This window comes from Salpingoeca rosetta (assembly GCF_000188695.1).
Source record: "Salpingoeca rosetta unplaced genomic scaffold supercont1.6, whole genome shotgun sequence".
NCBI lineage: Eukaryota > Choanoflagellata > Craspedida > Salpingoecidae > Salpingoeca > Salpingoeca rosetta.
Genome location: NW_004754928.1, coordinates 1,563,892 through 1,590,453, shown reverse-complemented (window position 1 = coordinate 1,590,453; position 26,562 = coordinate 1,563,892). Strand labels below are relative to the sequence as shown.

The window sequence follows — 26,562 nt, the reverse complement described above, 5'->3', positions numbered from 1 at the left end:
GGCTGCTGCGACATGGTCGTGGCTGAGCACTGTGTGCGGCGACGCGCCCGTGCTGTCCTTGCACGACTGGCTGGACCAGAACCACAGCAGCTACGGAAGAAGAGACGACTCTTCCTCCACTTCCGCCACCTCGCCTGCGTCTCACCTGCTGCACAACCATCCAGCAGCACAGCCGCTCCTCACCTCCATCATGGTCGCGCCAATCCAAGGTGTGCATGTGTGTGACTGAGAGAGACTGTGTGAGTGCATGCCTCTGTGTATGTGTGTATCTGCCGTGACTTCCTGCTGTGCCGTTGTTGCGCGTTCAAGGCTTGCCACCACTCCACAACTCCTTCTCATCCATTCACTTTGGCTCTCCTGCGCAGATGCCCTGTCTTTGACCAAGCTGCGGCGCGCATGCCTTCGCTGTCTTCGCTTCCATACATCCTCCAGCGCGTTCTCATTGGTGCGTGTGTGTGTGTGTGTGTGTGCGTGAGTTTGTATGTGTGTGTGTGTGTCTTTGTGTGTGTGCGTGTGCGTGCGTGTGTTTGTGTGTGCGTGTGCGTTTGTGTGTGTATGTGCTTTTGTGTGTGCGTGTGTATTCGATTCACTTCCTCACACACGAGTCACACATGTGTACACATCCACCGCGCAGACCTGTTCGAGTCGTGCCAGTCGCCCACACATGTGCTGTGCCTTGGCTTTCGTCGCTCCACCGGCGGTGATGACAAAGGATCCATCAAGGCTGTTCTGGAAATACAGGTGTGTTCGTGTGCAAATCGCAAGTGTGTGTGTGTGTGTGTGTGTACGTGTGTGAACGTGCCTTGTGTGCATGTCTGGTGCGCGTCTCAACACGTGCATGCGCAAGATGTTTATGCACTGCTGACACTTTATTGCTCGCATACACACTTGTGCGTCAGGCCGTGTTTTCCAACACGCTCCATGCCACGATCAAGAGCAAGCCGTGGCGTGCCCTGCATGCCGCCCTCGGTGACTACACCATCTTCTACATCTTCCGCTACATGTTCGTGTTCCAGCGACTCCACAACAACTGCCTCTTGCAGGTCAGTGACGGTCTGCTTGCTGTTGACAGCTGTGGGCTCCATGAACAAAGTTGGGCCAGCGTGATTTCACGCGCTTCATCTCAATCTGCCAGCAGCAGCACTGCTACTACCGCTGCTTTACCTCACCATCCCTTCAACTGCACTGTCGTTCTCTCGTTCCGTTTCCACACCAGCTGTCTTGCCCGTCTCTCGGCCTCTCTGCGCGATCACAAATGCGAATCGAAGACCCAAACGAGCAGACGACGGCGACGACGCGTCCTCCCACCAGCAGCAGCAGCAGCGCGTTTGTGCAGGCAATGACGGCGATGACAACAGCGACAGCTGTGAGGGAGGAGGAGAACCTGCAAGCAAGAGAGCGAAGATGCAAGAGGTGCCACAACAACAACAACAACAACAACAACAACAACAACAACAACAACAACAACAACAACAACAACAACAACAACAACAACAACAACAACAACAACAACAACAACAACAACAACAACAACAACAACAACAACAACAGCAACGCAGAAGGCGACGACGGGGAAGATGTGGGCGGAGAAAGCAGCAACACCAAGGCAGCACTAATGGCAATGCTTCGACAACAGACACTAACATGCACATGCATGTGGCAGCATCAAGTGCAACAACAGCAACAACATCAGGGAAAGGCTTGTTGAACGCGCAACACCGCCACACGTTGATGATCCAGCGATCAAAGATGTTTTACGCATTCAACCTCTCCGAACGCATGCCGGCAGACCACCCATTGCTGAAGGTGCAAACGTCGTGTATGTGTGTGTGTTTGCATCTATACTCAGCGCGTGCTCACGATACGACTTACATAAGTCTTCTTGATACTGTTCGTTTTTCGACTTGCCTCGCACTATTTCTCGCTCAACTTGATGGCATGAAAATCGCGTGTATTCGGGACAGGATGGCAGTTGCGGCACAGGAACAGAAATCAAGAAGTATGTGTCGAGCGGCAACTTGGAAAAAAAGAATGTGAGAGAACTGTAAGGATTTGTCATTCTTCTGAGCTCCCTTCTTATTGGGGGGCTTCATTGTCGTCGCCGTCGCCATCATCATCATCGTCGTCGTTGTCGTCGTCGTCGTTGTTCACTGCTAACCGCTCCAGACCAATACCAAGTAAGTCAACGTCATCGTGAATGAGCCGATCACCCACATCGGCGCGGATGAGAGTCCTTTTCAACCATGCCCAAGCTTGAGGCCCTTGTCCACGTGTGACGTCTGCCGAAACAACTGTCACGCTCCCTGTCGCATTGTGAACTCTGGCATGGTTCCTCTGCCATGCCACACGTGTGTGGACCTGTGTGGATTGTATGGCATGAAAGCGTGAACGGCTGCAGTCGCGCAAATGGGGCCAAGTACAACATGCCGCAACACACAGGTCAACAGCGAAACACAAACACTCATTCATGAACACCAACTTATTCCAAAGCTTACTTCAATGACATGCCATCGCTCATGAGGCTCAGTGTAACGGATTACTGCGACCATTGTGCGCGAATAGCTGTTGTTTCTTGCTTGCTCCATAGAGAAGTGCGCAAACATCTCATCGAAGCGCGCGTAAATGGGCCGACCGTCAAACTGTGTTAACTCTGACCTGAATGCAACATCCTGTCTCATGGTTAGTAGGTTGTTCCGTCCCCCATCGTTATTAGGAAATGGACAGTTCAGACACGCATGGATGAAGAAATTGCGAACCGCAGCATGGCTGGTTCTCACAAAGTGAAACATACTGCGCCATTCCGAACGAGGGGGATCTGATGCGCTCACCAAACCCTCATTCGTCACGACGCATGATTGTACGTTTTCGGCACGGTTGCTTTTACGAAGTTGTTGAAGTGCTTCAAACACCACAAAGAACAGTACATCGGTTTGTGTCAGAACCCACAAAACTGGTGCCATCTTGACAATAAATGAGCGCTCACAAAACCCTTCACGAACCACATTGCACGAAGCCAGACGCAGCAACACTGCAATCACTGCTGCCGGACTTGCCGTCTTGGATGATATGGCACAATCAGTGACGCGGTTTCCCAATTGGAGCTGCTTTACCGATTACAGGAAAATCTCAGGTATTGCTTGGACTCCCACGGCGGACTTGCATCTCAGTCGTGACCATTCCAGGGGTCGCTGCTTCCCGTTCGAGCCAGTGAATTTTCTTTCGTCGCCGAATTTCATTGTTTCCGCCTCCCGTTCAAAGTGTGATGACCACGCAAACACTAAAGAAGCCAAAACACGCAGAACTGACAGGAACCCTGCATCAACGCTGTTCAGGAAAGTCTTTTCGGTTCATGAGGGGAAGTCATGCACGAAGGTAGAAGTTGTACGTCGCCTTGCCACAATTTCCCTGCTCCAAATGAACACAATAACAGAAAGGTGCTGTGGTTATGGGTGGGTCGCCCCCTCCCCTGATGTAAAGTGGTTTCTCTCTGCTGAGCTATGTGAAAGGGGCATCCCAACAAGCGTCGGCATTTATTGCATTGCATCTGACCTGAACAAGGACAGAAAATGGCCGACAAGGATCCCAAGGACAAAGATCAGCCCCCTATCCGCTGCTACAAATGCGGGATGTTAGGCCACAAGGCTAACGACGAGCTGTGTCCCGTGAACTCCAACAAGAAGTTCGTTGTGAAAAAGAACGCATTCTATGGCAACTGGAACTCGAAAACCACCCACTACAAAACGAAGAAGTGGTGATGGTGCTCCTGCATGTAAGCCTTCTCCTGTATCCTCTCCCAATCGCTTGGAGGTTTGTTTCCCACCTCTCAATGATTTTGATGCGCATTAAACATTGTTGGATGGTGAATAGTTGGCCACGAGATGACAAACTGAAATGCATGTGTGTGTGCGTGTGTGTTGTACTTGCTGCAAAAGGGGCGGAAACTTGAGTAGGGAGCTACTTTTGCACGGAGGGATGGCAGCAACAAGCAACCAAAAAACATGACTGCATTCTTCATGACTTTCCACCCATGGAAGCAACGGATCCTTGACATCGTGAAAATGCAGCTGTCGTAACTTCAAGGAGCGAGCACGCAGGAACGAAGGGCAGACAAAGAATTGGTACCTCAGCGTAGAGCACACTTGTGCATGACACTGCCATCTCTGTTTGTGTCCCTGCCCCATTGCCTTTCAAATGCTTGTACTTCCGGCAGTGTCTTCATCCAATCTTGTGATTTCTTTGCTTGGGGAGGCCGGATTTCTGGACTTGGGTGTAAAGACTGCGCAAACTGATCCGTGGTTTGGCCTCTTATTGTCTTGCGTTTGCAAATGAACACCTTCGTTCATAGCCCGAACACCATGTATTGCCCCGTTTGTTGTGTCACATCACCAAACACAACGTTTCCCCTTGGCTGCATCTTCACACGAGCCACTGTGTGTGTGTGTGTGTGTGTGTGTGTGTGTGTGTGTGTGTGTGTGTTGTGTGTGTGTGTGTGTGTGTGTGTGTGTGCGCGCGCGCGAGCGTTTGTGTGTCTTCCAATTTGACTGAGCGCTGATGTGATGTTGAAGAAGCAAATGTACGCCACTCACTGCATGAGGAAAAGACCACAATCGCAACATCCCTCGATGGGATGGTCAGGCTGGGACGAGAGTCAGATGAATATGCAGTCGGGATTCGTGTATTCAGTGAACGCAATGCAGACAAGAAGCAGCCTCTCTCATGGCAACGCAACAGGCAAGAAGAGCAAGAAGCAGAAGGAATGCTGCAAGTTACAATCAGCCATAGCTTGAACAATTTCCGTGAGAGAGTGCCTGAAACCCAAGGCTTAACTCAAAAGATAGCAGCCCATCAACCCCAAGAAGAAACAATGACATGAGCAAGAGTGAGTTTGTCCAAAGGGCGCGACGCTTCAGTGCACGCTGCAAATCCTGCATCGCGTCACTGGAGTGTTTGGGGTACATGCACTCGCTGCAACTCTTGAACATGCAAGAAATCCCAATGTACAACAGGCCAACGACCAACCGCAATGCAGCTAATGTTTGAATGATCCCTTTGGTTTGGCAGGAGCCGAGTGGACGCAATCTGCTCACCACAAGAGTGAACACAGCTGGCAAGATGATGACAAGGCCTGCGACACCCGTCAGAACCTGAAATGATTAAGCATGTCGGAGGCAAACAAAGAGGACACGGCTTGTGAGGATGATTCTCCGTAAACCCGTTCTCACAGCGCGCACGCTTTCCAAGTTCTGGCAACGGTGCTCGCATACCTTTTCGTTTCGAGGGGTGTCTGTGACTGCTTCGGTGACCAGGCGAAGCAGCCGTTTCTCTTCTTCGCTTTCGACACGCATCTCATTGACAGCTTCGCGTGCGGCTTGGGCTTGGCACGCATTGCGGTTGTGCAAACCCGCGATGGCTGCAGTAGTGTTCGACCCAGACATCCTGTCTTTCTCTGAGCTGAGGTGGATGTGGGTTGTGCTTGTGTCATTTCACACAAAAAAAAAAAGTCGTATGTCTCACCAGATTTGCACACAACAACATGCGACGGAAAAGTGTTCTCTCTTCTGCAGCCTTGCTTGCCAAATCCACTTGCATGTGCTCCCAAAAGTGGGGGATTATTGCAACTTTACCGCAGGCGCTCGCTAAATTCCCAATGTTTTTTTGCTTCTACCGTTTCGGAATTTGCATGTGTCAAGGCAGCGCAACGGCGGCGCAGCCGCCGGTTAGGGAAAACCCTGTGCGACAAATCTGGTTAGGGGAGCGCAGCGATGCCGGAGCGAGCGTAGCGGTTAGCGGGGGTAGGGCTTCACAGCATGCGATTTTAGGGTTAGTGGACACGCCTCGAGCTTTTGCGCGTGGTCACGAACCGGCAATGCTCACTTCACAACCGTAGTTTAGCAATGGTCACCGGTAATATTTTTTTAAAATCCCCCAAAAGTGTCATGGGTTTCCTTCTCTTGCAAAGCAAATCATCGCAGGGCAAGTGAAAGCGAGGAAGGAAAGTGTTTGTGCAGAAGGAAATAAAGCCAGCAAAACTGGGAATTCTTTCCTTCCCTGTGTATTGTTTGGGTTTTCTTGTGTGTTGTTGTGCTTTTTTCTTTTCTTCCACTTTCTCGCCCTTCACTGTCCTTTCTTCCGTGTCAACATGCCGCGACCTCCTCCTCCTCTCCCAACTGCTGCTGCTGCTGCTGCTGCTGCTGCTGCTGCTGCTGCTGCTGCTGCTGTTTGCCCTCATCATCGCTGGGCGCTGTTCTCGCAGTTGCCACTGTTGTTCTTGTTGTTCTTGGCAGGCTTGTCGGTGACCCATGTTGACGGCAGCGGCTGCTTGAAGGATGCTGTGAGTGAGTGTGTGTGTGTGTGTGTGTGTCTGTGTCTAGCTTCTTGCTTCTTGTTGTCCTTGTGCTTTGGTTCTTTGCCACAACGTGCCTTCTGCTCTGTTCACGGTTGCACCTGCAGCTGCCATTGACTCACACCTCCACACCACCACCTCTCCACCTCTCCACGTCCGTTTCACAACACCAATGACCGCACGCTGTCCCCCTCCGTGGACACAACATTGAAGCACCGTGAAACAACGCTCAAAGAGCATCGCGTGCCGTTCACCACTGGACAGTTGCATCCACGAAGCACTCCTTCCAGCATGAGTGATCTGTCATCGATCCAACGCATGATGAACGCCTTTGGCTGCAACAGCAACGGTGTTGAAGAGGGAAACCAGCACCCATCAACGGCAGCCCATCTCAACCACACACGGCATGCACTGCCGTCCTCACGAGCGCACAACCGCACCCCTCATACACACGCGTGCGACGCGCTGATAGCGACGAACAGCATGCTGGCCAGTGCACGTTGCAAAGCATCACTGATGGCTCGTGCGCTGGAGCCTTGGAGCTGACGTCAATCGTGTACTGTTCCTCACTGTTTCTCGCCACGAAGCACGTGGGTGAGGAATTGACGTTGGTGAGCACATGACGCGACAGAAGCGTTGAGACAACGACTGTGTGGGATCTGAAGCTGCAACTGCTGCGCGATGTTCTGATGTTGTGAGTGACCTGAGTGGCATCGCCTTTATCCACACCCTCGAACAGATGCACCGGTGTTTGTGTGTGTGTGTGTGTGTGTGTGTGTGTGTGTGTGTGTGTGTGTGTGTGTGTGTGTGTGTGTGTGTGTGTGTGTGTGTGTGTGTGTGTGTGTGTGTGTGTGTGTGTGTAGGCACGTGTTTGTTGCTAGGTTGCTCACCCCTTCATCTCCACCCACCCATCCACCATCCACTTTACAGGGACTTGAAGCGTGGCAACGTGCTGGTGTCATCATCGCTTCGCGCCAAGATTACGGACTTTGGGTCCATTTGCCAGTGCTTCACGCGTGACAGGAACCAGCACCAGCAGCACACACGCCTCTCCTCCACCTCAAGCCATGATCCCCTGTACAGCCAGCAGGCCGGACTGCAAACGATGCCGAACATGACACTGACGGCAGGGGTGGGCACGCCGCAGTACATGGCGCCAGAGGCACTGACGGGCTACAAGTACAGCTTCGAAGCTGATGCGTTCAGCTTTGGCGTACTGATGTGGGAGGTGGCGACACAGCGTGTGCCTGACTTGATTGAGCAGGAGAAGGGGAGCGGGTATCGGGGACCAATCCCCGCCACCATCAGCAATCTTTTGGAGGATGGGAAGCGGTTGCGATTTGATGATGATGAAGAAGATGGTGAGTTGGTCGTGTGTGTGTGTGCATGTGTGTGTGTGTGTGTGTGTTTGGATTGCTTGCTTGCACGTCGTTCTTCCTCACAACGCACACACATGCACACACACCCACTCACTCACACACACACACACACACACACAAACACACATACTTCCTGCAGTCATTCCTGAGTGGTTCCAGTCGCTGACATAGAAGTGCATGGCGCAGAACTCGCGTGAGCGGCCGTCGTTTGGAGAACTCAAGGACCACCACTTTGCTTGATTGTGCATGCGCACTCGCTTGCTCGTTTTGTGTACGAAGTTGTGAACGTGTCTTCAGCATGCATGTATTGTGGGGGTTGGAACGACGCAAAGTGCAAGCAATAAACCAACACCAACGCAAAGACAAACCAACACAACACCATCAACTTCAAGGCATGTCACGTTTCATTCGATGATGGTCGGCAACGTTGTTCTGCACGCGCTGTGTTGCATCTCCTTCTTCAGCGCATACAGCACACCCTCCCACAGCACGCTGCAGCCACAACTTGAAAAAAGCGTCGCACATCCATCCTCCTCTTCCTCCTGCGTCAGCCACGTAGCAGCTGGAACTCAATGTCTGCACCGTCCGACGTGAGCGCAATCAGCCGGTTCAGCACCATGGAGATGACACACAGGATGCGCAGCAGCCAGCACCACCACTGTAGCCACCATCAAAGGTATCCACAGCAGCATGTTGTTGAACACGAGCAGCAAGGCCGTTGGCCGACAGTGTGTTGTCGTTGAGCAGCAGCAACCGGAACGCCGTCCACCCAGCCAAATTGCTGATGCCGAGGACGAGCAGAGCAGGAAGTAGGACATGTCAAGGCAGATGGCCAGGATCATGCGCTGGCTGGAACGGCTGCAGGTGGTACAGCAGTGGAAAGGAACGTGTGTGCGTGCTGGAAAGAGTGCGTGCTGAGAAGAGTACGCACTTAGAAGAGTGCGTGCCACGCACCGCAAACACCAGCACCACATCTATTACTTCCAACCAGCCTTGACTGCCGTACCTCCTGCACCATGTCCACAACCAGCCAGCACACCCAGCACCAGCATGATCACCACCGACTTGTTTTCACCAACTCCCAGCAGCAGCTGGGCCACGTTCTTGCCACTGACGCGGTGATGATGAGGGCGACGGTGAGCATGTACCACGCCGCCTCCCACAGGAAACTGGCGCTCATGAGCAGCCAAACAGTTCCACATCGCCCGTCGACTGGACACATTCACAAAGCCAGCAGCACGCACCAGTGGCACCACGCACGCCCCAGCGTCCTCAACTTTGGCCAATTCACCAGACAACTTCAGCAGGTTGTGCCAAAACGCGCGGCTGCTCATCTCGCTGATGAATGTCCTGTCTGACTCAGTGAGACAATCATGCTCGCTGCTCGTGGTTGTACTGCTTGTCGGCGGTGGAGGTCGCAAGCGCAAGCTCGCTTGTGTACGTGCGCACAAGCAGGATGACGTCTGTCACGAAGGTGTGCGTCAGGGACGACGCGCGCAGTGACCAGGGCTTCCCTGCCAGGGCTTGTCATCGCTAGGGTTGAAGAAGGCTCTGGCGAACTCACACACCTTGTCCACGATGAACTGCTCTGTGCTGCAGTCGAGCCAGGACACGCTGGTGGTGCTGAAGATGGCGCGGAGTGAGGGCGCGTGGCGGGCCTTGTTGGCCGCAAACGACAACAGAGGCGGTGGCGTGTGTGTCTCGGCATCCTCCACGGCAGTGCTCACGGTGGCAGCGAACATGCACAGGGCTTGCTGCAGCTTAGCAACGCTGCTCAAGTCAATTGGACACGTGCGATGGGGGAGCTCGAGCGACGCCTCGGCGTGGTGGGTGACAAGGGCAACGGCGCCAGGCATCGTGTCTTGGGTCAATCTAGATGGCCAACAGGGCGGATTGTGACGGCCGTTGTGTTGACCTTGTTGAAGCTTGTGAGTACACCGTACGCAGCCGGCACCGCGAAGCTCGGCCACACGGGAGAACGTGCTTGGCGTCGTGTGTCCAAGTGGCTGACTCGAAGTTTGGGCTGGCCGGCGTTGTGCTGTGTGAGGGCTGCCATCCTCGCGTGCTCCACAGAACAATGACAACAGATGTCATGTTTCACTGCTCCAGGGCGTACGCGCTCAGGACACGCTCACCATTGCGGAGCTTGTGCACACCCCCGCTGTTGCCTCTGATCGATCGTGCTGACCACCAAACGAGGGGCGGCAGAGCGGCCACACGACAAGGGCTTGTCCAAGTCCCAAACAATTTGCGCCACCGTATCCGGCAGCGAGTACGAGTGCCCTGCTGCAAGGGGGCTGTGGATCAGGGACACGCGCAGCGAGAAGGAGGAGGAGGTCAGGCTGTACGCCGCCAAAACTGCCGGCCTTCTGACAAAAGCAGGTGCTGATCTCCGCTCGCAGACATGCTGATGGTGCCGATGAAGCCATCGCCCTCGCCAAAATGATGCCACAGGAGCACAAGAGAAGGTGACAAAGTGGTGGCTGTTGCGATGGATTGGATCTCCGAGACGTGGACGCTGGTGCTTTGGCGGATCGTGTGCACTCATCGTTGGGGTCGTTGGACAGGTGGCTATTTGCCAGTACCAGTCGATGGCTGCTTCCGCAAAGCCACGAAGCCACAAACGTCAGCGGAGTTGCTCAAGGAGGCAACGGCAGCGCACCCGTCACCGCGTTCACCACCTGCACACACCGGTTGCGTTGTAGACCACACGGCCCAGATGAACCTTGTAGTGGATGCGGTGCACGGCCGCACGCGACAGGTGCATGGCCAGAAACACCTCCAGCAAGCAGGTTGTCCTTGATCATCAGAACGACATCCGCTGACTCGATGTTGATGCCGTCGCCAACCATCGCCACCACCTCCCCCTTGCGCCTGCAGCTCCTGCACGCTGCTGCGAGCACGTTGTCGATGCCAACCTCTGTCTCCAATGGACCGCGCAGTGCCCTCCTTGTCGCCCGTGAGCATGGCCATGGTCAGGCCGTGCTGGTGCAGCAGGTGCACCGCCCTCTTCGCCTTTGGAGCTTGCACGTGTCAGCGAGACCCCACGTAATCCAGGCAGAAGCTTGCCGTCTGCCGAGCACGAAACAACCGTGTAGCCACGCGTCTCGTCATCTTCGTGCATCGTCTGCCGCGATTTGCCGCTGATGGCGTTGGATTGCCAATAACACAAAGGGCATGCCAATATCACAATGTGCATGCCAATGACAATATGCTTGCTGTCCATGGTTGCTGAGATGCTCCGACCAGAGAATGTCTTGAAGTCCGTTGCGGGAGACAGCGCCGACGTGCGCCACAATCGCCTGGCCCAGGGGCATGTTCGCTGTTTGCCTCTGCAGCCGCCACCAGCTTCACAGGGCGTCCTCCTCCGTCCACGTGTCATCACCAACGAGCACGCGCGCGAGTTTTGGCGATCCAACCGTCAGCGTGCGCGTCTTGTCAAACACGGCCTGTGAGGAGGGGGAGTTGAGTGGGTGTGTGAGAGAGTGTGTGTATGTGTGGGTGAGTAGGTGAGTGTGGGCATGGAGTTGTGAGTGAGTGAGTGTGTGAGTGTTCTCTAACCACGACTCGCAAGCACCAGCACGAAGCACCACACACACACACACACCGAACGTGGGCTCCAATGTGTCAGCGGCACCCGAGGTTAGCAGCGCAACCCACACACCGACAGCAACACGATGCCTGACACAAAGCGCCCCGCCAGCTTGTCTGGGAAAGAACACGGAGGGAAGCGAAAGGGGAGGGTGAGCGGGTATGTGTGAGAGTGGAAACGTCTGCAGAAACATTGACAGGCACGTGTGAAACGGTGGTAGCGTGTCGTATCCAGTACATTCGCCCATGCACACTGTTGCCCTTTGTTTGCCGCAATTGCTTTCCCCACCTCTGAGCGCTGGGAACAGTGTAAGATTTCAGCGAGTTTTCCCCAATAAACCAGTACATACACACCTGCTGGATGGGCGCCTTTGACAGCTGTGCATTCTCGGTGTCAACATGCGTGGCCTCAAAACGATGCACCATGGTGCCGCTCAGATGACAATGTCATCAACGCCTTTGGAGACGAGACGAGTGTTGATTCGCCCCGTGATCATGGCCTCGTCCATTTCACCTGCACCTCCCAGCACGCGTCCATCAAATCCACAGGCACTTTGTCGCCAGCCACCATCTGCAACCAAGAGCGTGAGGGAAGATGAACGAGATGCAATGACAGTGCATTGTCGGGCGGCTGCTACAACCGCACCTGAGGGTTGTAACAACTGCCACATTGCTGCTGCTGCAGGTATAACCAACCACCCGCCATCACCCGCCACCACATGTAAGCACCACCACCAACTCCAACTCCCAAACCCCTCATCACGCACCTTCATGTTGTCGCCGCGCTGCACGAGCTCCGTGTCAATTCGCTCCTCCACGCGGTTGCCTTGACTATATCTTCCTTCGGCAGGCTGGAGGTGCTGCCTTTGGCGAGGTGTTCGATGTACCGCCCGAGCGACACAAAGGTGAAGAGGGAGAATGCCGGTCTCAAAGAAGAGGTCGCCACCACCACCACCACAAGTCAAAGTACTCGTGGGAGGTGGCTGCAACAATGAGAACCACCAGGAAGTACAGGTACGCAGGTATGTGGTGGATTTCAAACAACGCAAGCGCAAGTGCATGTGGATCAGCGACATGCGTGCACGCATGCAAACGTGAGCAAAGAAGGCACGTGTAACGCTCTCTCATTTACTGCAGGGGTGGACTTGAAGAGAACACGCGGAAGTGGTCGCAACAAACCACACACACACACACACACACACACACACACACACACACACACACACACACACACACACACACACTCACCACATTCATGTTGGCAATGCCGTACATGGTGGACTGCGCCACGGAGACGAGAAAACGGCCAACCGGGAAATGAAGGCGACCACGCCAAGCAGCATGAGGATGGGGTTATGCGTCGCGACATGCCGTCAATCATGCGCGCATCCCAGAAGTCCGGCCACACACGGCCATGATGATGGACGCGACGAAGAAACACGGTGGTGCACACGATGAAGGTGATGGGGCAGAAGCGGATCTCGCTCCTGTGGGTGGTGGCGATTCGTGATCCAGCTCTGCTGCATATTCTGTGATCCTTCAGCGAGCGCTGCTGTCACAAATGGGTGTTGTGTGAAGCGCATAACACAGAGCATTCTTGTGAGCAAGTGGTGGTGGGTGGCAAGAAGGCGTGGTAGCAAGGGCAGACACAGAGTCAGTTGGAGGGATTCGGTTGGAGGAGGGAGTGGAGAAGCAACGAGACGAAGCGACACGTACAAGTGCAAACACACACACACGCACGCACGCACGTGTGACCATTTCCCGTAGGTCTCGTGTTTCACTTCCACAAGGCCCGACGCACCATCAATCTGCACCATTTGAACACCAGGCAGAGCCCTCAGCATCGCCTGTCATGCATGTCCAACAACAACAGCAGCAGCAGCAGCAGGAGGGTGAGAGGTTGAAGTGGCGGCACGCATGCGTGCATGCAAGCAACCACGCGTGCATGCAAGCAAAAGAGACAAGCAGAGATGCAGTGCCGCGCACATCGCATACCTTATGCTGAGGTACGTCATGCCTTTTGCTGGTGTATGCGTTTCCTCGCGGGCCTTTGTATCCTACCTTGCCGATGCTGGCGATGATGGGTGCAGGGCTTCACCGTCGCGGTGCCAGCGAGCAGGCCCACACGACACATTGCTGCGCACGCCGGGCATGCGCTCTCAATGTTGGGCACGCACGAGGCGCACGACATGCCTGTAGTGCAGCGCAGTGGTAGATGCAGTGTGTACCAGCGAGAATTTTGTGTGGAAGTAAGGAGGTGTCGAAGTGAGGATGTACACACACACACACATAGAGTGCACGCACCTGCTACTCGGTGTCGGTGTTGTCAGAGGCGTGAGGAGCTGCTGTTGTGCTGGGGTGGGGCGATGGTTTCCGAAGAGTGTCGGCAACAGCGTGTTGGCGCTTGCCGGAAGGCGCCGATTCCCCCTTCTCAGGTGTGCTCGTAGCTGAAGTGGGTTCGTGGGTACCTCATCAACAGCCTGCTCCTACTCACGCTGCTGTGGCGGTGAGGCGATTTCAACGGAGTACCCGCCCGTCGCGTACAATGTCTGGCAGCTCATCGGGTGACACCTCCGCAAGATGTTCGACAGCAACCGCCTTGTGTTCGATCATGAGTGTGGTCTTGATCACCGTTGGCCCGACACACTGCTGTCGCATACGATGGCCGCATTGCCCTGGGCACACGAGCCACATGTCGTTGAGGAGGCTGCCATGGTTGTTGTTGTGGTCGTGGAGCCAAGTGGCCACATGCAGCAGCAGACGGGTTCACGTTGTTCTCCTGTTCGTCCATCCACGGTCTGGCAAGGACAGCTGGCCCACACTCAACATCGCGCATATTTTCACCTGTCCTGGTGAAGGAGAAGCGCCATGTTGGTGGGGAGGAGGAGGCGCTGTGCGCATGCATGCTGGTGCCAACCAGACGGAGGGAGGAAGGGCACACTTCTGATGGTATCGGCAGCAGTGGCTGGGGAGTGTCTTGGACAGAGAGGGACAGCTCCATCACGTGCGTGCATCAGGTGCACCTGTGTGCGTCCTTGTCTGCATGGACACTATGTTCACAGAGGCACGAGGGAGCGGATCGAAGGCGGGGGTGGGGGGACGAGAACGACACGATGTCAGACACGATGCCAGACGCGAGAGGAGGTGAGGTGCTCCAGCACAAGCTGGGGGTGATGGAAGAGAGGCAGATTGGTGTGAGCACGTGTCATATGAAGCAGTGTGTGGAGTATGTGTGCGTATGTGTTTACGTGTGTTGCGCAGCCAAGGTTGAGCAATGGAATGCAATGCAATGCAATGCAACGGAATGACCTCGCACACACACCTTTGCATGAACAGGTCATCTTCGGTCACAACTGCCTGTCTCCTTGACATGTGTTCAATTCACACCCTTCTTCTGCACTTCGTGATGCAGCTGTGGTGGGGGTGCAACACAGCAAGACACCGACATCGCGTGCCGTGTGTGCTCTGTCCTTGTTGGTCCAGTCATGAGCTGATGAAGGCAAGGCTGATGGATGGAAGGCTGAGGGATGGATGGAAGGCTGTCTCAAGGGATGGATGCGTTTCAACGTGCTTCCTTTCCACAACAACAACACACACAACAGTGAACTTGCTTGTGTGTGGCTGGAAATCCAATGCACGATTCCCAACAATCGTCCACAACCACAACAACCAGCCAAAACGCCACAAACAAACAACAGCAACCAACCAATCCTGTCTTCCTTCTCTTGGTGCTGCGCCTGTCCTGCAAACAGACACCACGAACGAGGAAGGAGGAAGGAGGCACCCTGAACTTCTGACTTCTCCTTCTCCTCTTCTCTCCTTGTCCTCTTCTTCTCTGCTTGTATGGTGAGGAGGATGGGGTGCCTGCAGGCACGTGGGGTGTTGCTGCTACCCGTGCTGGTGGTGGTGGCGGTTGCAGTGTGCTGGATGCCGCTCATCAGCAGCGTTGTTGGAGAAGTGACGATGGTGGAGGATGATGCGGGCGCGCTTCACATCAACACTAGCGATCCAATGAGGCAGCCCGTGTTTGTGAACGGCGTGAACGTGCACGAGACGCTCAGCATGTTGATGAGCACTGTGTCGGCGCAGCAGAACACGATCAATGCACAGAAGAACACCAACGCTCTGCAGCGTCATCGGCTTTGTTCATTGGTGAATCCAAGCGCCAGCACGTTTGGCCAGCTCGGATCAATGAGCGCAAAGTGGCTTGGGGGTGTACTGGCCAACAACGGCCTGATCTACGCTGCGCCTTGGTACTCGCCTTCCGTGCTTATCATCGACCCCAGCACGAACACCGTCGACACGACCACCATGTCCAAACTCGGAACTGACATACGCAAGTGGGCGGGTGCTACACTGGCACACAACGGCCGAATCTACATGTTCCCTTCAGACAGGGAGACGATGCTGATCGTCAACCCAGACACCAATGAGGTTGACACATCAAGCGTTCACTCGCTTGGTACCGGCACCTTCAAGTGGTTAAGTGGCATTGTGGCCAGCAACGGCCTCATCTTCGGCATCCCGTACTTTGCCACGTCTGTACTGATCATTGATCCACTGACCAACACAGCAGACAACACCACACTGTCTGGGCTGTCAAGCCAGGGACTCAAGTGGTACGGTGGCGTGCAGGCAGGCAACGGCCTTATCTACTGCATTCCCAGATCAACTTCTTCTGTTCTCATAGTGAATCCAGAGTTCTTGGCAATGGACCTCACCACCATCAGTGGCTTGTGCTCAAGCCACAAGTGGTATGGTGGCGTGCTTGCAGAGAACGGGCTCATCTACACCATCCCAGCGTTCTCTGCCACGGCACTTGTCATTGACCCGGCCACCAACGCCACCGACGAGCTCCTTGTTGTAGATGCAACGGGCTCTGCCAAGTGGGCGGGCGGTGTGCTTGCACGTAATGGCATAATTGTCGGTATTCCATTCAGCTCTGCTTCAGTCCTCTTCGTTGATCCAACCACTAATGCCACCGACATGACAACCATCAACGACCTCGCTGGATTCTACAAGTGGTTTGATGGTGTGCTCGCTCCAAACGGCCTCGTCTACAGCATTCCACACAATGCCGAGTCCGTGCTTGTCATTGACCCTGGATGCTGATGTGCTCGATGCGTGCACATGTCTGTGCATGTGCGTTTGCGCTTGTGTGAGGGTGTGCGTCCTTTCTGCATCTTTCTCCTTCTTCCACCCCTGTGACTGCATCCTGTGCACCTGACGCTGCTCATCGTTCTTTTACTTCCAATTGAAACGACCCCACTCAACCGAGAACATGCATTGCGATGGCGGGAGAAGCTGTTCCAAGACTGTGGAACACGTAGTGTTCATGCTGGTGTAGAGGCAACAATTTCAGGACAACAAGGCAATCACAGTTCTTCGAATCATCAGCACGCAAGCCAATGAACTTCCATCCACGTTACATCAACATTGGGGGTTCAACACGGGTTCAACCGCATATTTACACCCCCACCCTCTCTTCCACTCACGCACTCTACTTTCATTGTTCGCTCACACAGGTGTATCAGTTTAGTTCACAACAACTGCCACGGTTAAGCTTGTCAGCAACGCGCACTCTCAACCAAGAACAAATGCGCCGAGTGCGAGCATGTATTCACTCACACAAGACACGACAAAGAAGAACAGGTAAGATGGTTCAAAGATCGAACACACACACACACACACACACACACACACACACACACACACACACACACACACACACACACACACACACACACACACACACACACACCAAACGTGAGCTTGGTTGGCTGCCAGGACTGTGTGACATGACAAACGACGTTGTGCAGTCTTGCACAACAACACCACCAAAGAAGCAGACAAAACTTGAAAGGGGAGAACAAATGCAAAACAGGCCAACACCACCCACTTCAAACAACACCTGCTACGAAACAACCACTCCGCAACCGTCGATACCGCAAGACAACCAAACTGGCGTACCAAACCAACCCAACTGTCACTAGCCTAGCTTAGTCCTTCAAGAAGGCACCAGCAGCGACTGACTATAGCCAAGCCTGAGACAGATAAGTTAGCTGGCATTGCCAAGAATGTTCAGGTTGTGGTTGTTCTGGTTGTTGTTGGGGCTGTTGTTGTCTTGAGGGCTACCTCTGATTCCGTTCACCCCGTAGCCGTTGTTCTCAGCGACGGCATCATCACCAGAAACATCGCTGTGGGATGATGGAGGTCGTTGTAATTGTTCGCCACCATCACGTGGCAGACCATCATCACCATCAGCATCACCACGACCATCCTCACTCCCAGCCGTGAGTCGCATGCCCCTCGCTCCAGCATCTTCCACGTCCGCAGTAGCATCATCTCCACGGTCATCATCACTCTCCCCTTCCCCGACAACTGGCGCGACTACTTCTTCTTCCACATCCTCTGATTCGTCCCCGTCCACTTCCACCTCCACATCAACAGCATCATCGTCAAAGTAGATGATGTACTCCAGGTAGCACATGCCGTTGTCGTAGATGACAAACATCTCTGTATCGCCGTCGATAGCGCGAACGAAATCGTATAACACGCTCCCAGCAGAAGCAGTTGTGCATCCACCAGCACCCTCAGCACCACCCGAGGTGCCTTCACTCTCTTCACCAGCGGCAACTCGGCCACTTCCTTCTCCCTCGTCAGCACCATGGCGAGCAGGAGCAGCAGCAACAGCAGTTGCAGTGACACCATGATCAGCAGAACCAACAGCAACGTCATTCGGCTGGGGCGTCGACACATCGACATACACGCGCCGCTCGCTGGTGGTGTCGTGCTTGTCTGTTGCGCTGCCCTCGTGGTGGCCACACTTGACAGCAAACGACGGGTCGCCGCTGAAATACAAGCCCGAGCCAAAGTAGCCCTCCACGCTGGCGTAGTTGATGGTCAGACCAAGCTCCCTCCTGCAGATGCCGTGCAGCAGGCGGTGCTCAAACACGTTGCAGTCATCGTCGCCAGAGAGCGGCGCAATGACGTTGGACAGGTTTTTTTTTTTGGTGGCGCGGGCCGCCAGTACACCCGGTGCACGCTCTCCAAGTGCCGCTTGAACAGTGGCACGTTCTGCACACGCTGCACGCGCAGGTTTCGGGGGCGAAGCGGCTCCAACAGCGCGCGCACGCGGTCCACCTCTTTGGTCACGTCAACAAGCAGCTGGCCCTTGCGCATGTCCCAGCGGTCCGGAATCTCAAAGAGGGCCTGTGGCTCCAACTTCGACCGCTGCTCGTCCAACCACCCGCCGCACGCGCTCAATCTCAGGTGCAGGTCGTTCTTATGCATGCCCACGTGCTCTACTCACGTACACCCAGTGGTCCTGGAAGTCCACCGTGAAGTAGCGGTCAACCACTGGATCTTGAAGAAGCGCGCCGACTTCCACGCCTTGCGGTTCTTGTACTCCAGCCACCGCTGCAGGACACCGGGATTAACCGTCCGGCGCATGTTGCGCTCGCCCTCCACAGCCGCGGCTGCACGGGCATCGGCCACCACGCGGGCGGCGTCTTCCTCACTCATCTTGTAGTGCTCCTTGTGCAGATACTTGTCGGGGAAGCGCCCGCACGGCTTTGTCATCTCCTTGAGCATCTCGCGCGCATGCTCCAAAGCAACCCCGCCAACAGCAACACCCTTGTGCTTGCCGACGCTGCCGCCCTGCTCATCACCATCACCACCATTGCCAACAACAACAACATCATCATCATCATCATCATCATCATCATCATCATCACCATCACCATCATCACCATTACCAACATCATCATCATCATCATCATCATCATCATCATCACCATTGCCAACAACAACATCTTCATCATCAGCATTGCTGCGCTTGTGCTTGGCAGCGATGATGGCAGCCCGGTACTTGTTGAAGGCGTTCTCAATCAGGAGCGTCGCGTCGTGCGTAAACCCGTTCCACGCGGCCTTGTTGTCCAGCTCCGCCTTGGAGGGCGGCTCCGTGTACGTTGGCCCCGTATACAGCCACGTGTGGATGGGGTCAGCTGGCGTCTCGTCGGCCGGCGCATCCAGTGCGCTGCGCTGCAGGTCCTCATACAGCCCACTGCCCACCTTCTCGCCATAGTACTTCTCAAACGTCTGCTTAAACGCCAACAGCGTGCTCACGTCCTTGGTGATGATGGTCACGCGGATCGTGTCGAAGAACGTACCGTCGCGGCCCACCTCGTCAATCACCTCAAGCAGCGGAAGGCGCCGCACCCGAGCGCGCATGTGGCCAGCGAGCGAATGTTGTTGTCCCGCGCCGTCGTCGGCAGCGCGCGGTACGCCGTCTTCAGGTCCGCAGCCGTCTGCGTCACCGTGTTGCCAAACTCGGGCGCAAAGTTTGGCGCAACCACATGCAGCACGTGCTCAATGTTGGACAAGAGGGCCAGCGCACCGGACGTGGTCACGCGCGCCTCGTTGTACCGCAGGGGCCCGCTCCTCTCGGCGTTCATGTCGCGGGCGTTGTTGATGCTTCCATCGCGAATCTCCGCATGCAGCTGCACAGCGGGCAACGTCTCGCTGGTGGTGTGTTACTGGTACGGCTCTACCTCCCACACGGCCTGCTTCACCTTGGCCGGGAACAGCCTCTTGCACGTGGTCAGCAGCACCTCCGACGCCGCCGCCACTTCCTTGCGCGGACCTCCAAGCGCTGCGTGGGCACTGAGGTCGACAGGCTGTCACCCCGGCCAGAGTCGTACGTGCCCTGCGCTCGCTGTTGTGATACCCCTCCTGCGTGTGCTGTCCGCTCACTCGAGCCAACGCCATCGTCGCCAGCAGCGGCAGAAGCAGAAGAAGCAGTGCCAGCAGAAGTGGCAGAAGCAGCGCCCGTGCTTGCGGTATAACCGCCTTCAGCACCAATGCCTTCTTGCGCAGCCGCTTCAGCTCGCTGTCCAGCAACCAGCTCCTTGGTCACGGACATGGGCGCCTGGCACACGTAGCGCGTGGGCCGGATGTGGGCAATGGTGTGGAACGTCGACTCCGTCGTCGGGATGACCATCTGCATCACATCGCGCCGGCCAGCCACCATCCATCCACACATTGCGCTCAGTGGGCGCGCCAATCACGTCCTGTGGCGCAACGTAGCGCACCACGCCGTCCTTGCTTGCGGCACAGCGTGCGGCTGGCCTTGGTCAGGTAGTTGAACAGCTTGCGCTTCAGGAAGGTGACGTCCGCCTCGGACATCTCCGGCACGTGCGACGTGTCAATGACCGGCAGCCCGAGCACGTGGTGCAGGTACTCCTTGAGCGTGTCCTGCACCGCGTTGTCAAACGCCGTCAGCTGCCGCTGCATGCCCTCCACGGTCACGGGCACGCTCGAGACGCACGCTTGAGGCGCATGCGTCCCTGTCCTCCGCGCTGGGCTTGCGCACATACACGCGGAACTTGCGGGCCAGCTCCAGCAGCTGCGAGTCCAGGAAGCGGCACTGTATGCCCGTGACGCTGATCGTCGTCTGCGACTTGATGTGAGCGCCGACGGTGCTGTTGATGTAGCCGAGCCCGCGCTCCCTGTCCTGGTCCAGGTAGTAAGGAGTACAGCGAGTACTCCAGCAGCATGGCGCCGTCCAGGTCGCGCGTGTGTATAAGCGCCTGCTGGGGTGCCACGGGGGATGCGATGGGTGGGGTGCTGGTGACGGGCGGCGGTCGCACATACTCCACATCCCGCATGGCCCCGTGCACCGTGCTGGCGTAGGGCAGCAGGCCAAGCGTCGGGAAGCGCACGAGCTTGAAGCCGTAGTCGTTGAGGACGTGCTCCATGATCTTGTCGTCGCCCAGCACGCGGTCGCTGCGGGCAAACGGGTGGAAGGCGGGCGCGAGGAAGCTTGCAAGCAGCATGGCCTGTGACCACACCAGCACGGCGGTGCTGCCCGTGAAGCAGTTGCGGTTATTTGTGGTTGCAGCCGCCAGCACGTCGAGGTCTTTGGCCACGCTGCGCTTGTTGAATGCGTCGACGAGGTCCGACAGGAGGCCGCCCAGCTTGGGGTCGAGCACCACCACGTGCACGTCGTTCGGGTAGCACAGCCGCGCCACAAACTTGTGCGAGACAGAGGTGGCAAACTGCATCATGCAGACACACGCATGCGCCGCACGCGTGTCTGTTGTCTCCAGCACAAACATGCGCTGCAGCGTGGTCTCAGGGGACGTGACGCTGCTTTTGCTACTGTCGCTGCCAGCATCACCGTCTTTCTTGTACTGATGAGGGTCGTGCACAGCATTTGGCATCGCAACAGCATCGTGTGCCTCACTGCCACCTCCACCCTGCTGCTGCTCTTCTCTTTGTTCTTGTTCTGGTTCAGCCAAGCGCGTGTTGGCAAACGGCTGGATGTGGGACAGCGTGTCCTTGAGGGACTGCGGGATGGGCACAAGCTTCGCCGTGCTGCCAAAGTTCGTCTCAAACGCCTGCACAATGTCGCGGCCCGTGGTGGGCTTGCTGTGCGGGGTGCACGTGACAACAATGCGGTGCAGCGGTGCCTGGCGCGCCTCCAGACGACAAGCCCCGCCGCTGTGTCAATGGGCAGAGGCAGCAGGCTCCGGAACGCCTCCTCGCTGTCGGCAACCACGTCCACGCTTGCACAGCGCAGGTCCGGGAAGACCTGCAGCGACTGGAAGTTGACGCCAGCGCGCTCCAGCGTCGCCTGCACGCTGCGTACATGTCAGTTGGCCAGGGCATGGCGGCAGTCAGGCCCTTGCCGTCACGCTGCGTTGCTGCCTCGGTCAGGTAGAACGTGATGCGCTTTGCCTGGCCCGCAACAGGCGCTGGCGTGATGGATGTTGGCGAGGCAGGGGAGGAGGACGTGGAGTCCTTGCCCTTTGCTCTTCCAGTTTTTGGCCTTTGGGTCTGGGAACACGTTGAGCTTCGTGTCCAGCACCTCTCGCTGGTCGTACAGGCGGACCATCAGCTCCGCGCTCTCCCGTGACACAAACCTGTTGTGAGGGGAAGGGGTTGGTTGTTTGGTTGGTTGAGGACGTGGTTGAAGGACGGGCACGCGTGCTCAAGCAGAATTGAGTTGACGGAGCATCTGTGCATGCGCGCGCACACACACACACACACACACATGCACAAATGCACACATCGCCTACCTGAATGTGCCTCTGAAACGGTTACCGTCCGGCTTGTACGTGTGCGAGTGGAAGCCGCCGTTTGCCTTGGCGAGCGAGGGCAGCACCTCCTCAAGACCTTCGGACACGGGCTCGACCCACACGGACCACAGCTCGTCCGCCGTCCAGGAGGGGCAGTCCGGGTCGCGGCGGGCCGTCAGCTGCACCTGCCCAATCGGGAAGTTAGTCATCTCCCTCAGGACGCGCTCGCCAACGTCACGCGTCGCACAACTGCACGTTTGGGGTGTTGGGGTGTGTGCGTTTGAGTGAGTTGAGGGTGTATCGGTGCGGGATGTTGAGAGGAACTGCACAATCATGATGAGTACTTGACTGCCGCATCCTCGCATCATTACCCGCCACCACATGTCGTCATTTCCATCATGATCCTCGCATGCAACGAATACCTCCCCAACCGGTTACAAACCCACAACATTACCACGTTACTATCATCCCACCCATCACCACGACCACCTCCAACCAGTCAGTAGCAGCTCACCTGACGCGGGCAACCTGCCCCTGATGTTCGTCCAGTGGCGTGATGCTGATGACGCCCTGCTGCTTGCCAAGGAGCGCGCGCACCAGCTCAAGCATGCCCGTGTGGTGCACAAGCACGTCAAACGGCCCAAGTGCTGCCTCATCATCCTCACCATGTGCCGGTGGTGGTGCTGCTGTTGTGTATGGCTCCGGTTCGTGGCCCACTGCCGGCTGCCGGGTGAATGGGTCGTACCGCTGCGCATGGTCGTGGGTGCTGATGGGTGACGAGGGGGTGAGGAGTGTTGAGAAGGAGAACAGTCGTGCCTTTGGGACTTTACACCCGCCACTGGTGCCCGCTTTCCAAGAGGAAGCATGAGCTTCTCTCAATCCTCTCTCTCCCATTCCCAAACAACGCACGCAAGCGCATGTGCACCTGTATCGGGGCCAAAAAGTCGTTGAGCGGGTCCTTCGTGGTGATGCGCGCCTTGATGCTGAATCCGCAGGGTGGGATTGTGTCCTGCTCGAGCTCAATCATCTTGCAGCGTCGCGCCGCCAGCAAACTTCAGCTGCGATTGCACAACGTCAACGCCAGTAGTCACTTGGTGAGAAGAATAAAGGAGGGAGAGAGGGAGGAGATGATGGAGGAAGTGTCAGTGAGGTGGGGAGGAATGAAGCAGACCAGCACGCCACAACTGTCAAAGCGGGCAAAGCACCATCAACAGTGCTGCTTCAACATACCATCACAGCTCACCATCTCCGCGACTTGGATGCGCGGGTTCACCTCCATGAAGTTATGACTGCATCACATTATTGCGCACGTTGGGTGATCGGCATGAGCGTTGGGGCAGGTGCGATTGTGGTTGTCAACACCAAACGAGTGCATGCACGCACCACAACACAACACAACAGCTACATCTCCACCCCCAACACCACAACACCACACCGGCTCACCGGCCATCGGGTGTGTCCACGAGGAACTCGACGGTGCCGGCGTTGCAGTGGTTGAGGGAGTGGCCAATCGCAACAGCATTCTGAGGGCAGGAGAGGGGGTGGGAGGAACGGAATGGAAGGGAAGCAGCAGACGTGAGAGGGAGGAGAGGAACACGAGTCAGATCACAGGTGAGGTGCGTTTGTTGCGACCGCAACACAAGCGCATGCGCACACGCACATACACATGAGGCAAACCTGGCAGGGCTGTTGGCGGACATCGGAGGGCAGGCGCGGGGCAGGGGCAATCTCAACCACCCTGAAAACACAAATGGGATGTGCGTGCATGGGCATGAGGTGAGGGCGGATGTAGGTGATGATGAGTGTTGTAGATCACAGCAGAGGCATATTTCTCAACCACACACACGCACACACACACAATTACCTTTTGCTCCTTGGCGATGCGGACAACGTCGTTGAAAGTGAGGTAGGCGGCAACGGTGGCTTTTGTTGGGGGTCAACATGTACGATTCATCAGCCTTGCAACGCTGCACGGATCTGTGACGAGGAAGGAAGCGTTGCAGGCAAGTGAGTGAGTGAGTGTGTGTGTGTGTGTGTGGAGGGGAGATGGGAAGGGACGCAGGATCGAGCATGGGGAGAGAACGATCAAAAGACAGGCAGTCACAGACACACACACACACAGACACACACACAGACACACACACACAGACACACACACACAGACACACACTCACACGCACGCACCTTTGCATGAACAGGTCATCTTCGGTCACAACTGCCTGTCTCCTTGACATGTGTTCATTTCACGCCCTTCTTTTGCACTGCGTGATGAAGCTGGTGGTGGGTGCAACACAGCAAGACACCGACATCGTGTGCCGTGTGTGCTCTGTCCTTGTTGGTCCAGTGATGAGCTGATGAAGGAAGGCTGAAGGAAGGAAGGAAGGCTGAGGGATGGATGGATGGAGGGATGCGTTTCAACGTGCTTCCTTTCCACAACAACAACACACTCAACAGTGAACTTGTTTGTGTGTGGCTGGAAATCCAATGCACGATTCCCAACAATCGTCCACAACCACAACCAGCCAAAACGCCACAAACAAACAACAGCAACCAACCAATCCTGTCTTCCTTCTCTTGGTGCTGCGCCTGTCCTGCAAACAGACACCACGAACGAGGAAGGAGGAAGGAGGCACCCTGAACTTCTCCTTCTGTTCCCCTCTTCTCCTTGTTCTTCTCTGCTTGTATGGTGAGAACGACGGGGTGCCTGCAGGCACGTGGGATGGTGCTGCTGCTCCCCGTGTTGCTGGTGGCGGCGGCAGTGTGCTGGATGCCGTTCATCAGCAGCGTCGTTGGAGAGGTGACGATGGTGGAGGATGACGCGGGCGCATTGCACATCAACACGAGCGATCCAATGAACCAGCCGGTGTTCGTGAATGGTGTGAACGTGCACGAGACCCTCAGCACGCTGATGAGAACCGTGTCAGTGCAGCAGAACACAATTGATGCGCAGCAGAACACGATCGACGCACAACAGAGCGCAATCAATGCCCAGCAGGCGGCGATCGACCGTGTCCGTGGCAAAGTGTGTTTCCCAAGTGCCACGACGTTTGGCCAGCTGGGGTCAGCAGGCGCAAAGTGGCTTGGGGGCGCACTTGCCAACAATGGCCTGATCTACGCGGCACCGTACAACTCCCCTTCCGTGCTCATCATTGACCCCAGCACCAACACCATTGATACAACCACAATCTCTGGCTTTGCCTTGAATGGCGGGAAATGGGCTGGTGCTGTTCTGGCGCACAACGGCTTCATTTACATGTTCCCTTCGAGAAGGGAGACGGTGCTCATAATCGACCCAGCCACCAACACCAAGGATACATCGAGTATCCACTCCCTTGAACCCGGAGGAGACAAGTGGTACAGTGGCGTTGTGGCCAGCAACGGCCTCATCTTTGGCATTCCACTGTTTGCAACCTCTGTGCTGATCATTGATCCCGAGACCAACACAGCCGACATCACCACACTCTCTGGGCTGTCAAGCCAGGCATATAAATGGTATGGCGGCGTGCAAGCAGACAACGGCCTCATCTACTGCATTCCCAGGCTGGCTTCCTCTGTCCTCATCATCAATCCAGAGTCCCTGACGATGGACTCCACCACCATTACTCGCCTTGGCACAAGTGAAGCCAGCAAGTGGTACGGTGGCGTTCTTGCGCGCAGTGGCCTCATGTACACCATCCCAGCTTTCTCTGCAAGGACACTCGTCATCGACTCAGCCACCAACGCCACCAGCACGCTGGTTGTTGCAGATGCGACGACCTCAAACAAATGGATTGGCGGTGTGCTTGCACCCAACGGCAACATCATCGGCATCCCATATTTTTCGCGGTCCGTCCTCATCTTCGATTCAACCACCAACACCACCGACACCACAACCATCAACGACCTTGCTGGGACTGCCAAGTGGTGGGATGGCGTTCTCGGTTCAAACGGCCTCATCTACGGCATCCCATCTTACGCTGAGTCCGTTCTCGTCATTGACCCTGGGTGCTGAACACTTGGCTTGGCGTTTGTCGCTTCTAATCTTCTGTTCACACACACACACACACACACACACACACACACACACACACACACACACACACACACACACACACACACACACACACACACACACACACACACACACACACACACACACACACACACACACACACACACACACACACAC

At 55.9% G+C, this 26,562-nt stretch overlaps 12 protein-coding genes across 12 annotated transcripts; 4 read left to right on the top strand and 8 right to left on the bottom strand.

Moving 5' to 3' along the window:
- Positions 1-12: 12 nt before the first annotated feature.
- PTSG_02939 (uncharacterized protein) lies at positions 13-2,048 on the top strand (the record flags this gene model as incomplete). Its single annotated transcript, XM_004996395.1, has 7 exons — positions 13-209; positions 366-445; positions 635-741; positions 900-1,043; positions 1,217-1,366; positions 1,741-1,806; positions 1,965-2,048. 7 exons carry the CDS (start codon positions 13-15, stop codon positions 2,046-2,048), a joined length of 828 nt encoding a protein of 275 aa, XP_004996452.1.
- Positions 2,049-2,076: 28 nt separating this feature from the next.
- PTSG_02938 (uncharacterized protein) lies at positions 2,077-5,435 on the bottom strand (the record flags this gene model as incomplete). The annotated part of the gene is made up of 3 exons (XM_004996394.1): positions 2,077-2,358; positions 5,088-5,144; positions 5,265-5,435. 3 exons carry the CDS (start codon positions 5,433-5,435, stop codon positions 2,077-2,079), a joined length of 510 nt encoding a protein of 169 aa, XP_004996451.1.
- A 1,647-nt stretch (positions 5,436-7,082) lies between these two features.
- On the top strand, positions 7,083-7,893 carry PTSG_02937 (uncharacterized protein; the record flags this gene model as incomplete). The annotated part of the gene is made up of 3 exons (XM_004996393.1): positions 7,083-7,090; positions 7,274-7,704; positions 7,862-7,893. The coding sequence occupies 3 exons, from the start codon at positions 7,083-7,085 to the stop codon at positions 7,891-7,893; spliced, it is 471 nt and encodes a 156-aa protein (XP_004996450.1).
- A 376-nt stretch (positions 7,894-8,269) lies between these two features.
- PTSG_02936 (uncharacterized protein) lies at positions 8,270-9,056 on the bottom strand (the record flags this gene model as incomplete). The annotated part of the gene is made up of 3 exons (XM_004996392.1): positions 8,270-8,380; positions 8,425-8,503; positions 8,704-9,056. The coding sequence occupies 3 exons, from the start codon at positions 9,054-9,056 to the stop codon at positions 8,270-8,272; spliced, it is 543 nt and encodes a 180-aa protein (XP_004996449.1).
- Positions 9,057-9,093: 37 nt separating this feature from the next.
- On the bottom strand, positions 9,094-9,778 carry PTSG_02935 (uncharacterized protein; the record flags this gene model as incomplete). The annotated part of the gene is made up of 3 exons (XM_004996391.1): positions 9,094-9,185; positions 9,227-9,594; positions 9,666-9,778. 3 exons carry the CDS (start codon positions 9,776-9,778, stop codon positions 9,094-9,096), a joined length of 573 nt encoding a protein of 190 aa, XP_004996448.1.
- A 41-nt stretch (positions 9,779-9,819) lies between these two features.
- On the bottom strand, positions 9,820-11,039 carry PTSG_02934 (uncharacterized protein; the record flags this gene model as incomplete). The annotated part of the gene is made up of 8 exons (XM_004996390.1): positions 9,820-9,905; positions 9,940-10,088; positions 10,127-10,265; positions 10,414-10,520; positions 10,549-10,615; positions 10,641-10,707; positions 10,766-10,865; positions 10,969-11,039. 8 exons carry the CDS (start codon positions 11,037-11,039, stop codon positions 9,820-9,822), a joined length of 786 nt encoding a protein of 261 aa, XP_004996447.1.
- A 33-nt stretch (positions 11,040-11,072) lies between these two features.
- On the bottom strand, positions 11,073-11,739 carry PTSG_02933 (uncharacterized protein; the record flags this gene model as incomplete). The annotated part of the gene is made up of 3 exons (XM_004996389.1): positions 11,073-11,171; positions 11,387-11,430; positions 11,664-11,739. 3 exons carry the CDS (start codon positions 11,737-11,739, stop codon positions 11,073-11,075), a joined length of 219 nt encoding a protein of 72 aa, XP_004996446.1.
- Positions 11,740-11,747: 8 nt separating this feature from the next.
- PTSG_02932 (uncharacterized protein) lies at positions 11,748-14,183 on the bottom strand (the record flags this gene model as incomplete). Its single annotated transcript, XM_004996388.1, has 8 exons — positions 11,748-11,884; positions 12,077-12,296; positions 12,587-12,800; positions 13,069-13,160; positions 13,309-13,405; positions 13,618-13,760; positions 13,858-14,020; positions 14,158-14,183. The coding sequence occupies 8 exons, from the start codon at positions 14,181-14,183 to the stop codon at positions 11,748-11,750; spliced, it is 1,092 nt and encodes a 363-aa protein (XP_004996445.1).
- Positions 14,184-15,168: 985 nt separating this feature from the next.
- Positions 15,169-16,425, top strand: PTSG_02931 (uncharacterized protein; the record flags this gene model as incomplete). The annotated part of the gene is made up of 1 exon (XM_004996387.1): positions 15,169-16,425. The coding sequence occupies one exon, from the start codon at positions 15,169-15,171 to the stop codon at positions 16,423-16,425; it is 1,257 nt and encodes a 418-aa protein (XP_004996444.1).
- A 946-nt stretch (positions 16,426-17,371) lies between these two features.
- Positions 17,372-20,320, bottom strand: PTSG_02930 (uncharacterized protein; the record flags this gene model as incomplete). The annotated part of the gene is made up of 5 exons (XM_004996386.1): positions 17,372-18,399; positions 18,630-19,622; positions 19,712-19,814; positions 19,866-19,991; positions 20,042-20,320. The coding sequence occupies 5 exons, from the start codon at positions 20,318-20,320 to the stop codon at positions 17,372-17,374; spliced, it is 2,529 nt and encodes an 842-aa protein (XP_004996443.1).
- Positions 20,321-20,361: 41 nt separating this feature from the next.
- Positions 20,362-24,597, bottom strand: PTSG_02929 (uncharacterized protein; the record flags this gene model as incomplete). Its single annotated transcript, XM_004996385.1, has 13 exons — positions 20,362-20,610; positions 20,642-20,822; positions 20,851-21,816; positions 21,852-21,949; positions 22,109-22,238; positions 22,395-22,643; positions 22,909-23,141; positions 23,320-23,421; positions 23,638-23,683; positions 23,838-23,917; positions 24,072-24,132; positions 24,251-24,317; positions 24,579-24,597. The coding sequence occupies 13 exons, from the start codon at positions 24,595-24,597 to the stop codon at positions 20,362-20,364; spliced, it is 2,481 nt and encodes an 826-aa protein (XP_004996442.1).
- A 516-nt stretch (positions 24,598-25,113) lies between these two features.
- Positions 25,114-26,385, top strand: PTSG_02928 (uncharacterized protein; the record flags this gene model as incomplete). The annotated part of the gene is made up of 1 exon (XM_004996384.1): positions 25,114-26,385. One exon carries the CDS (start codon positions 25,114-25,116, stop codon positions 26,383-26,385), a length of 1,272 nt encoding a protein of 423 aa, XP_004996441.1.
- Between the last annotated feature and the right edge of the window lie 177 nt (positions 26,386-26,562).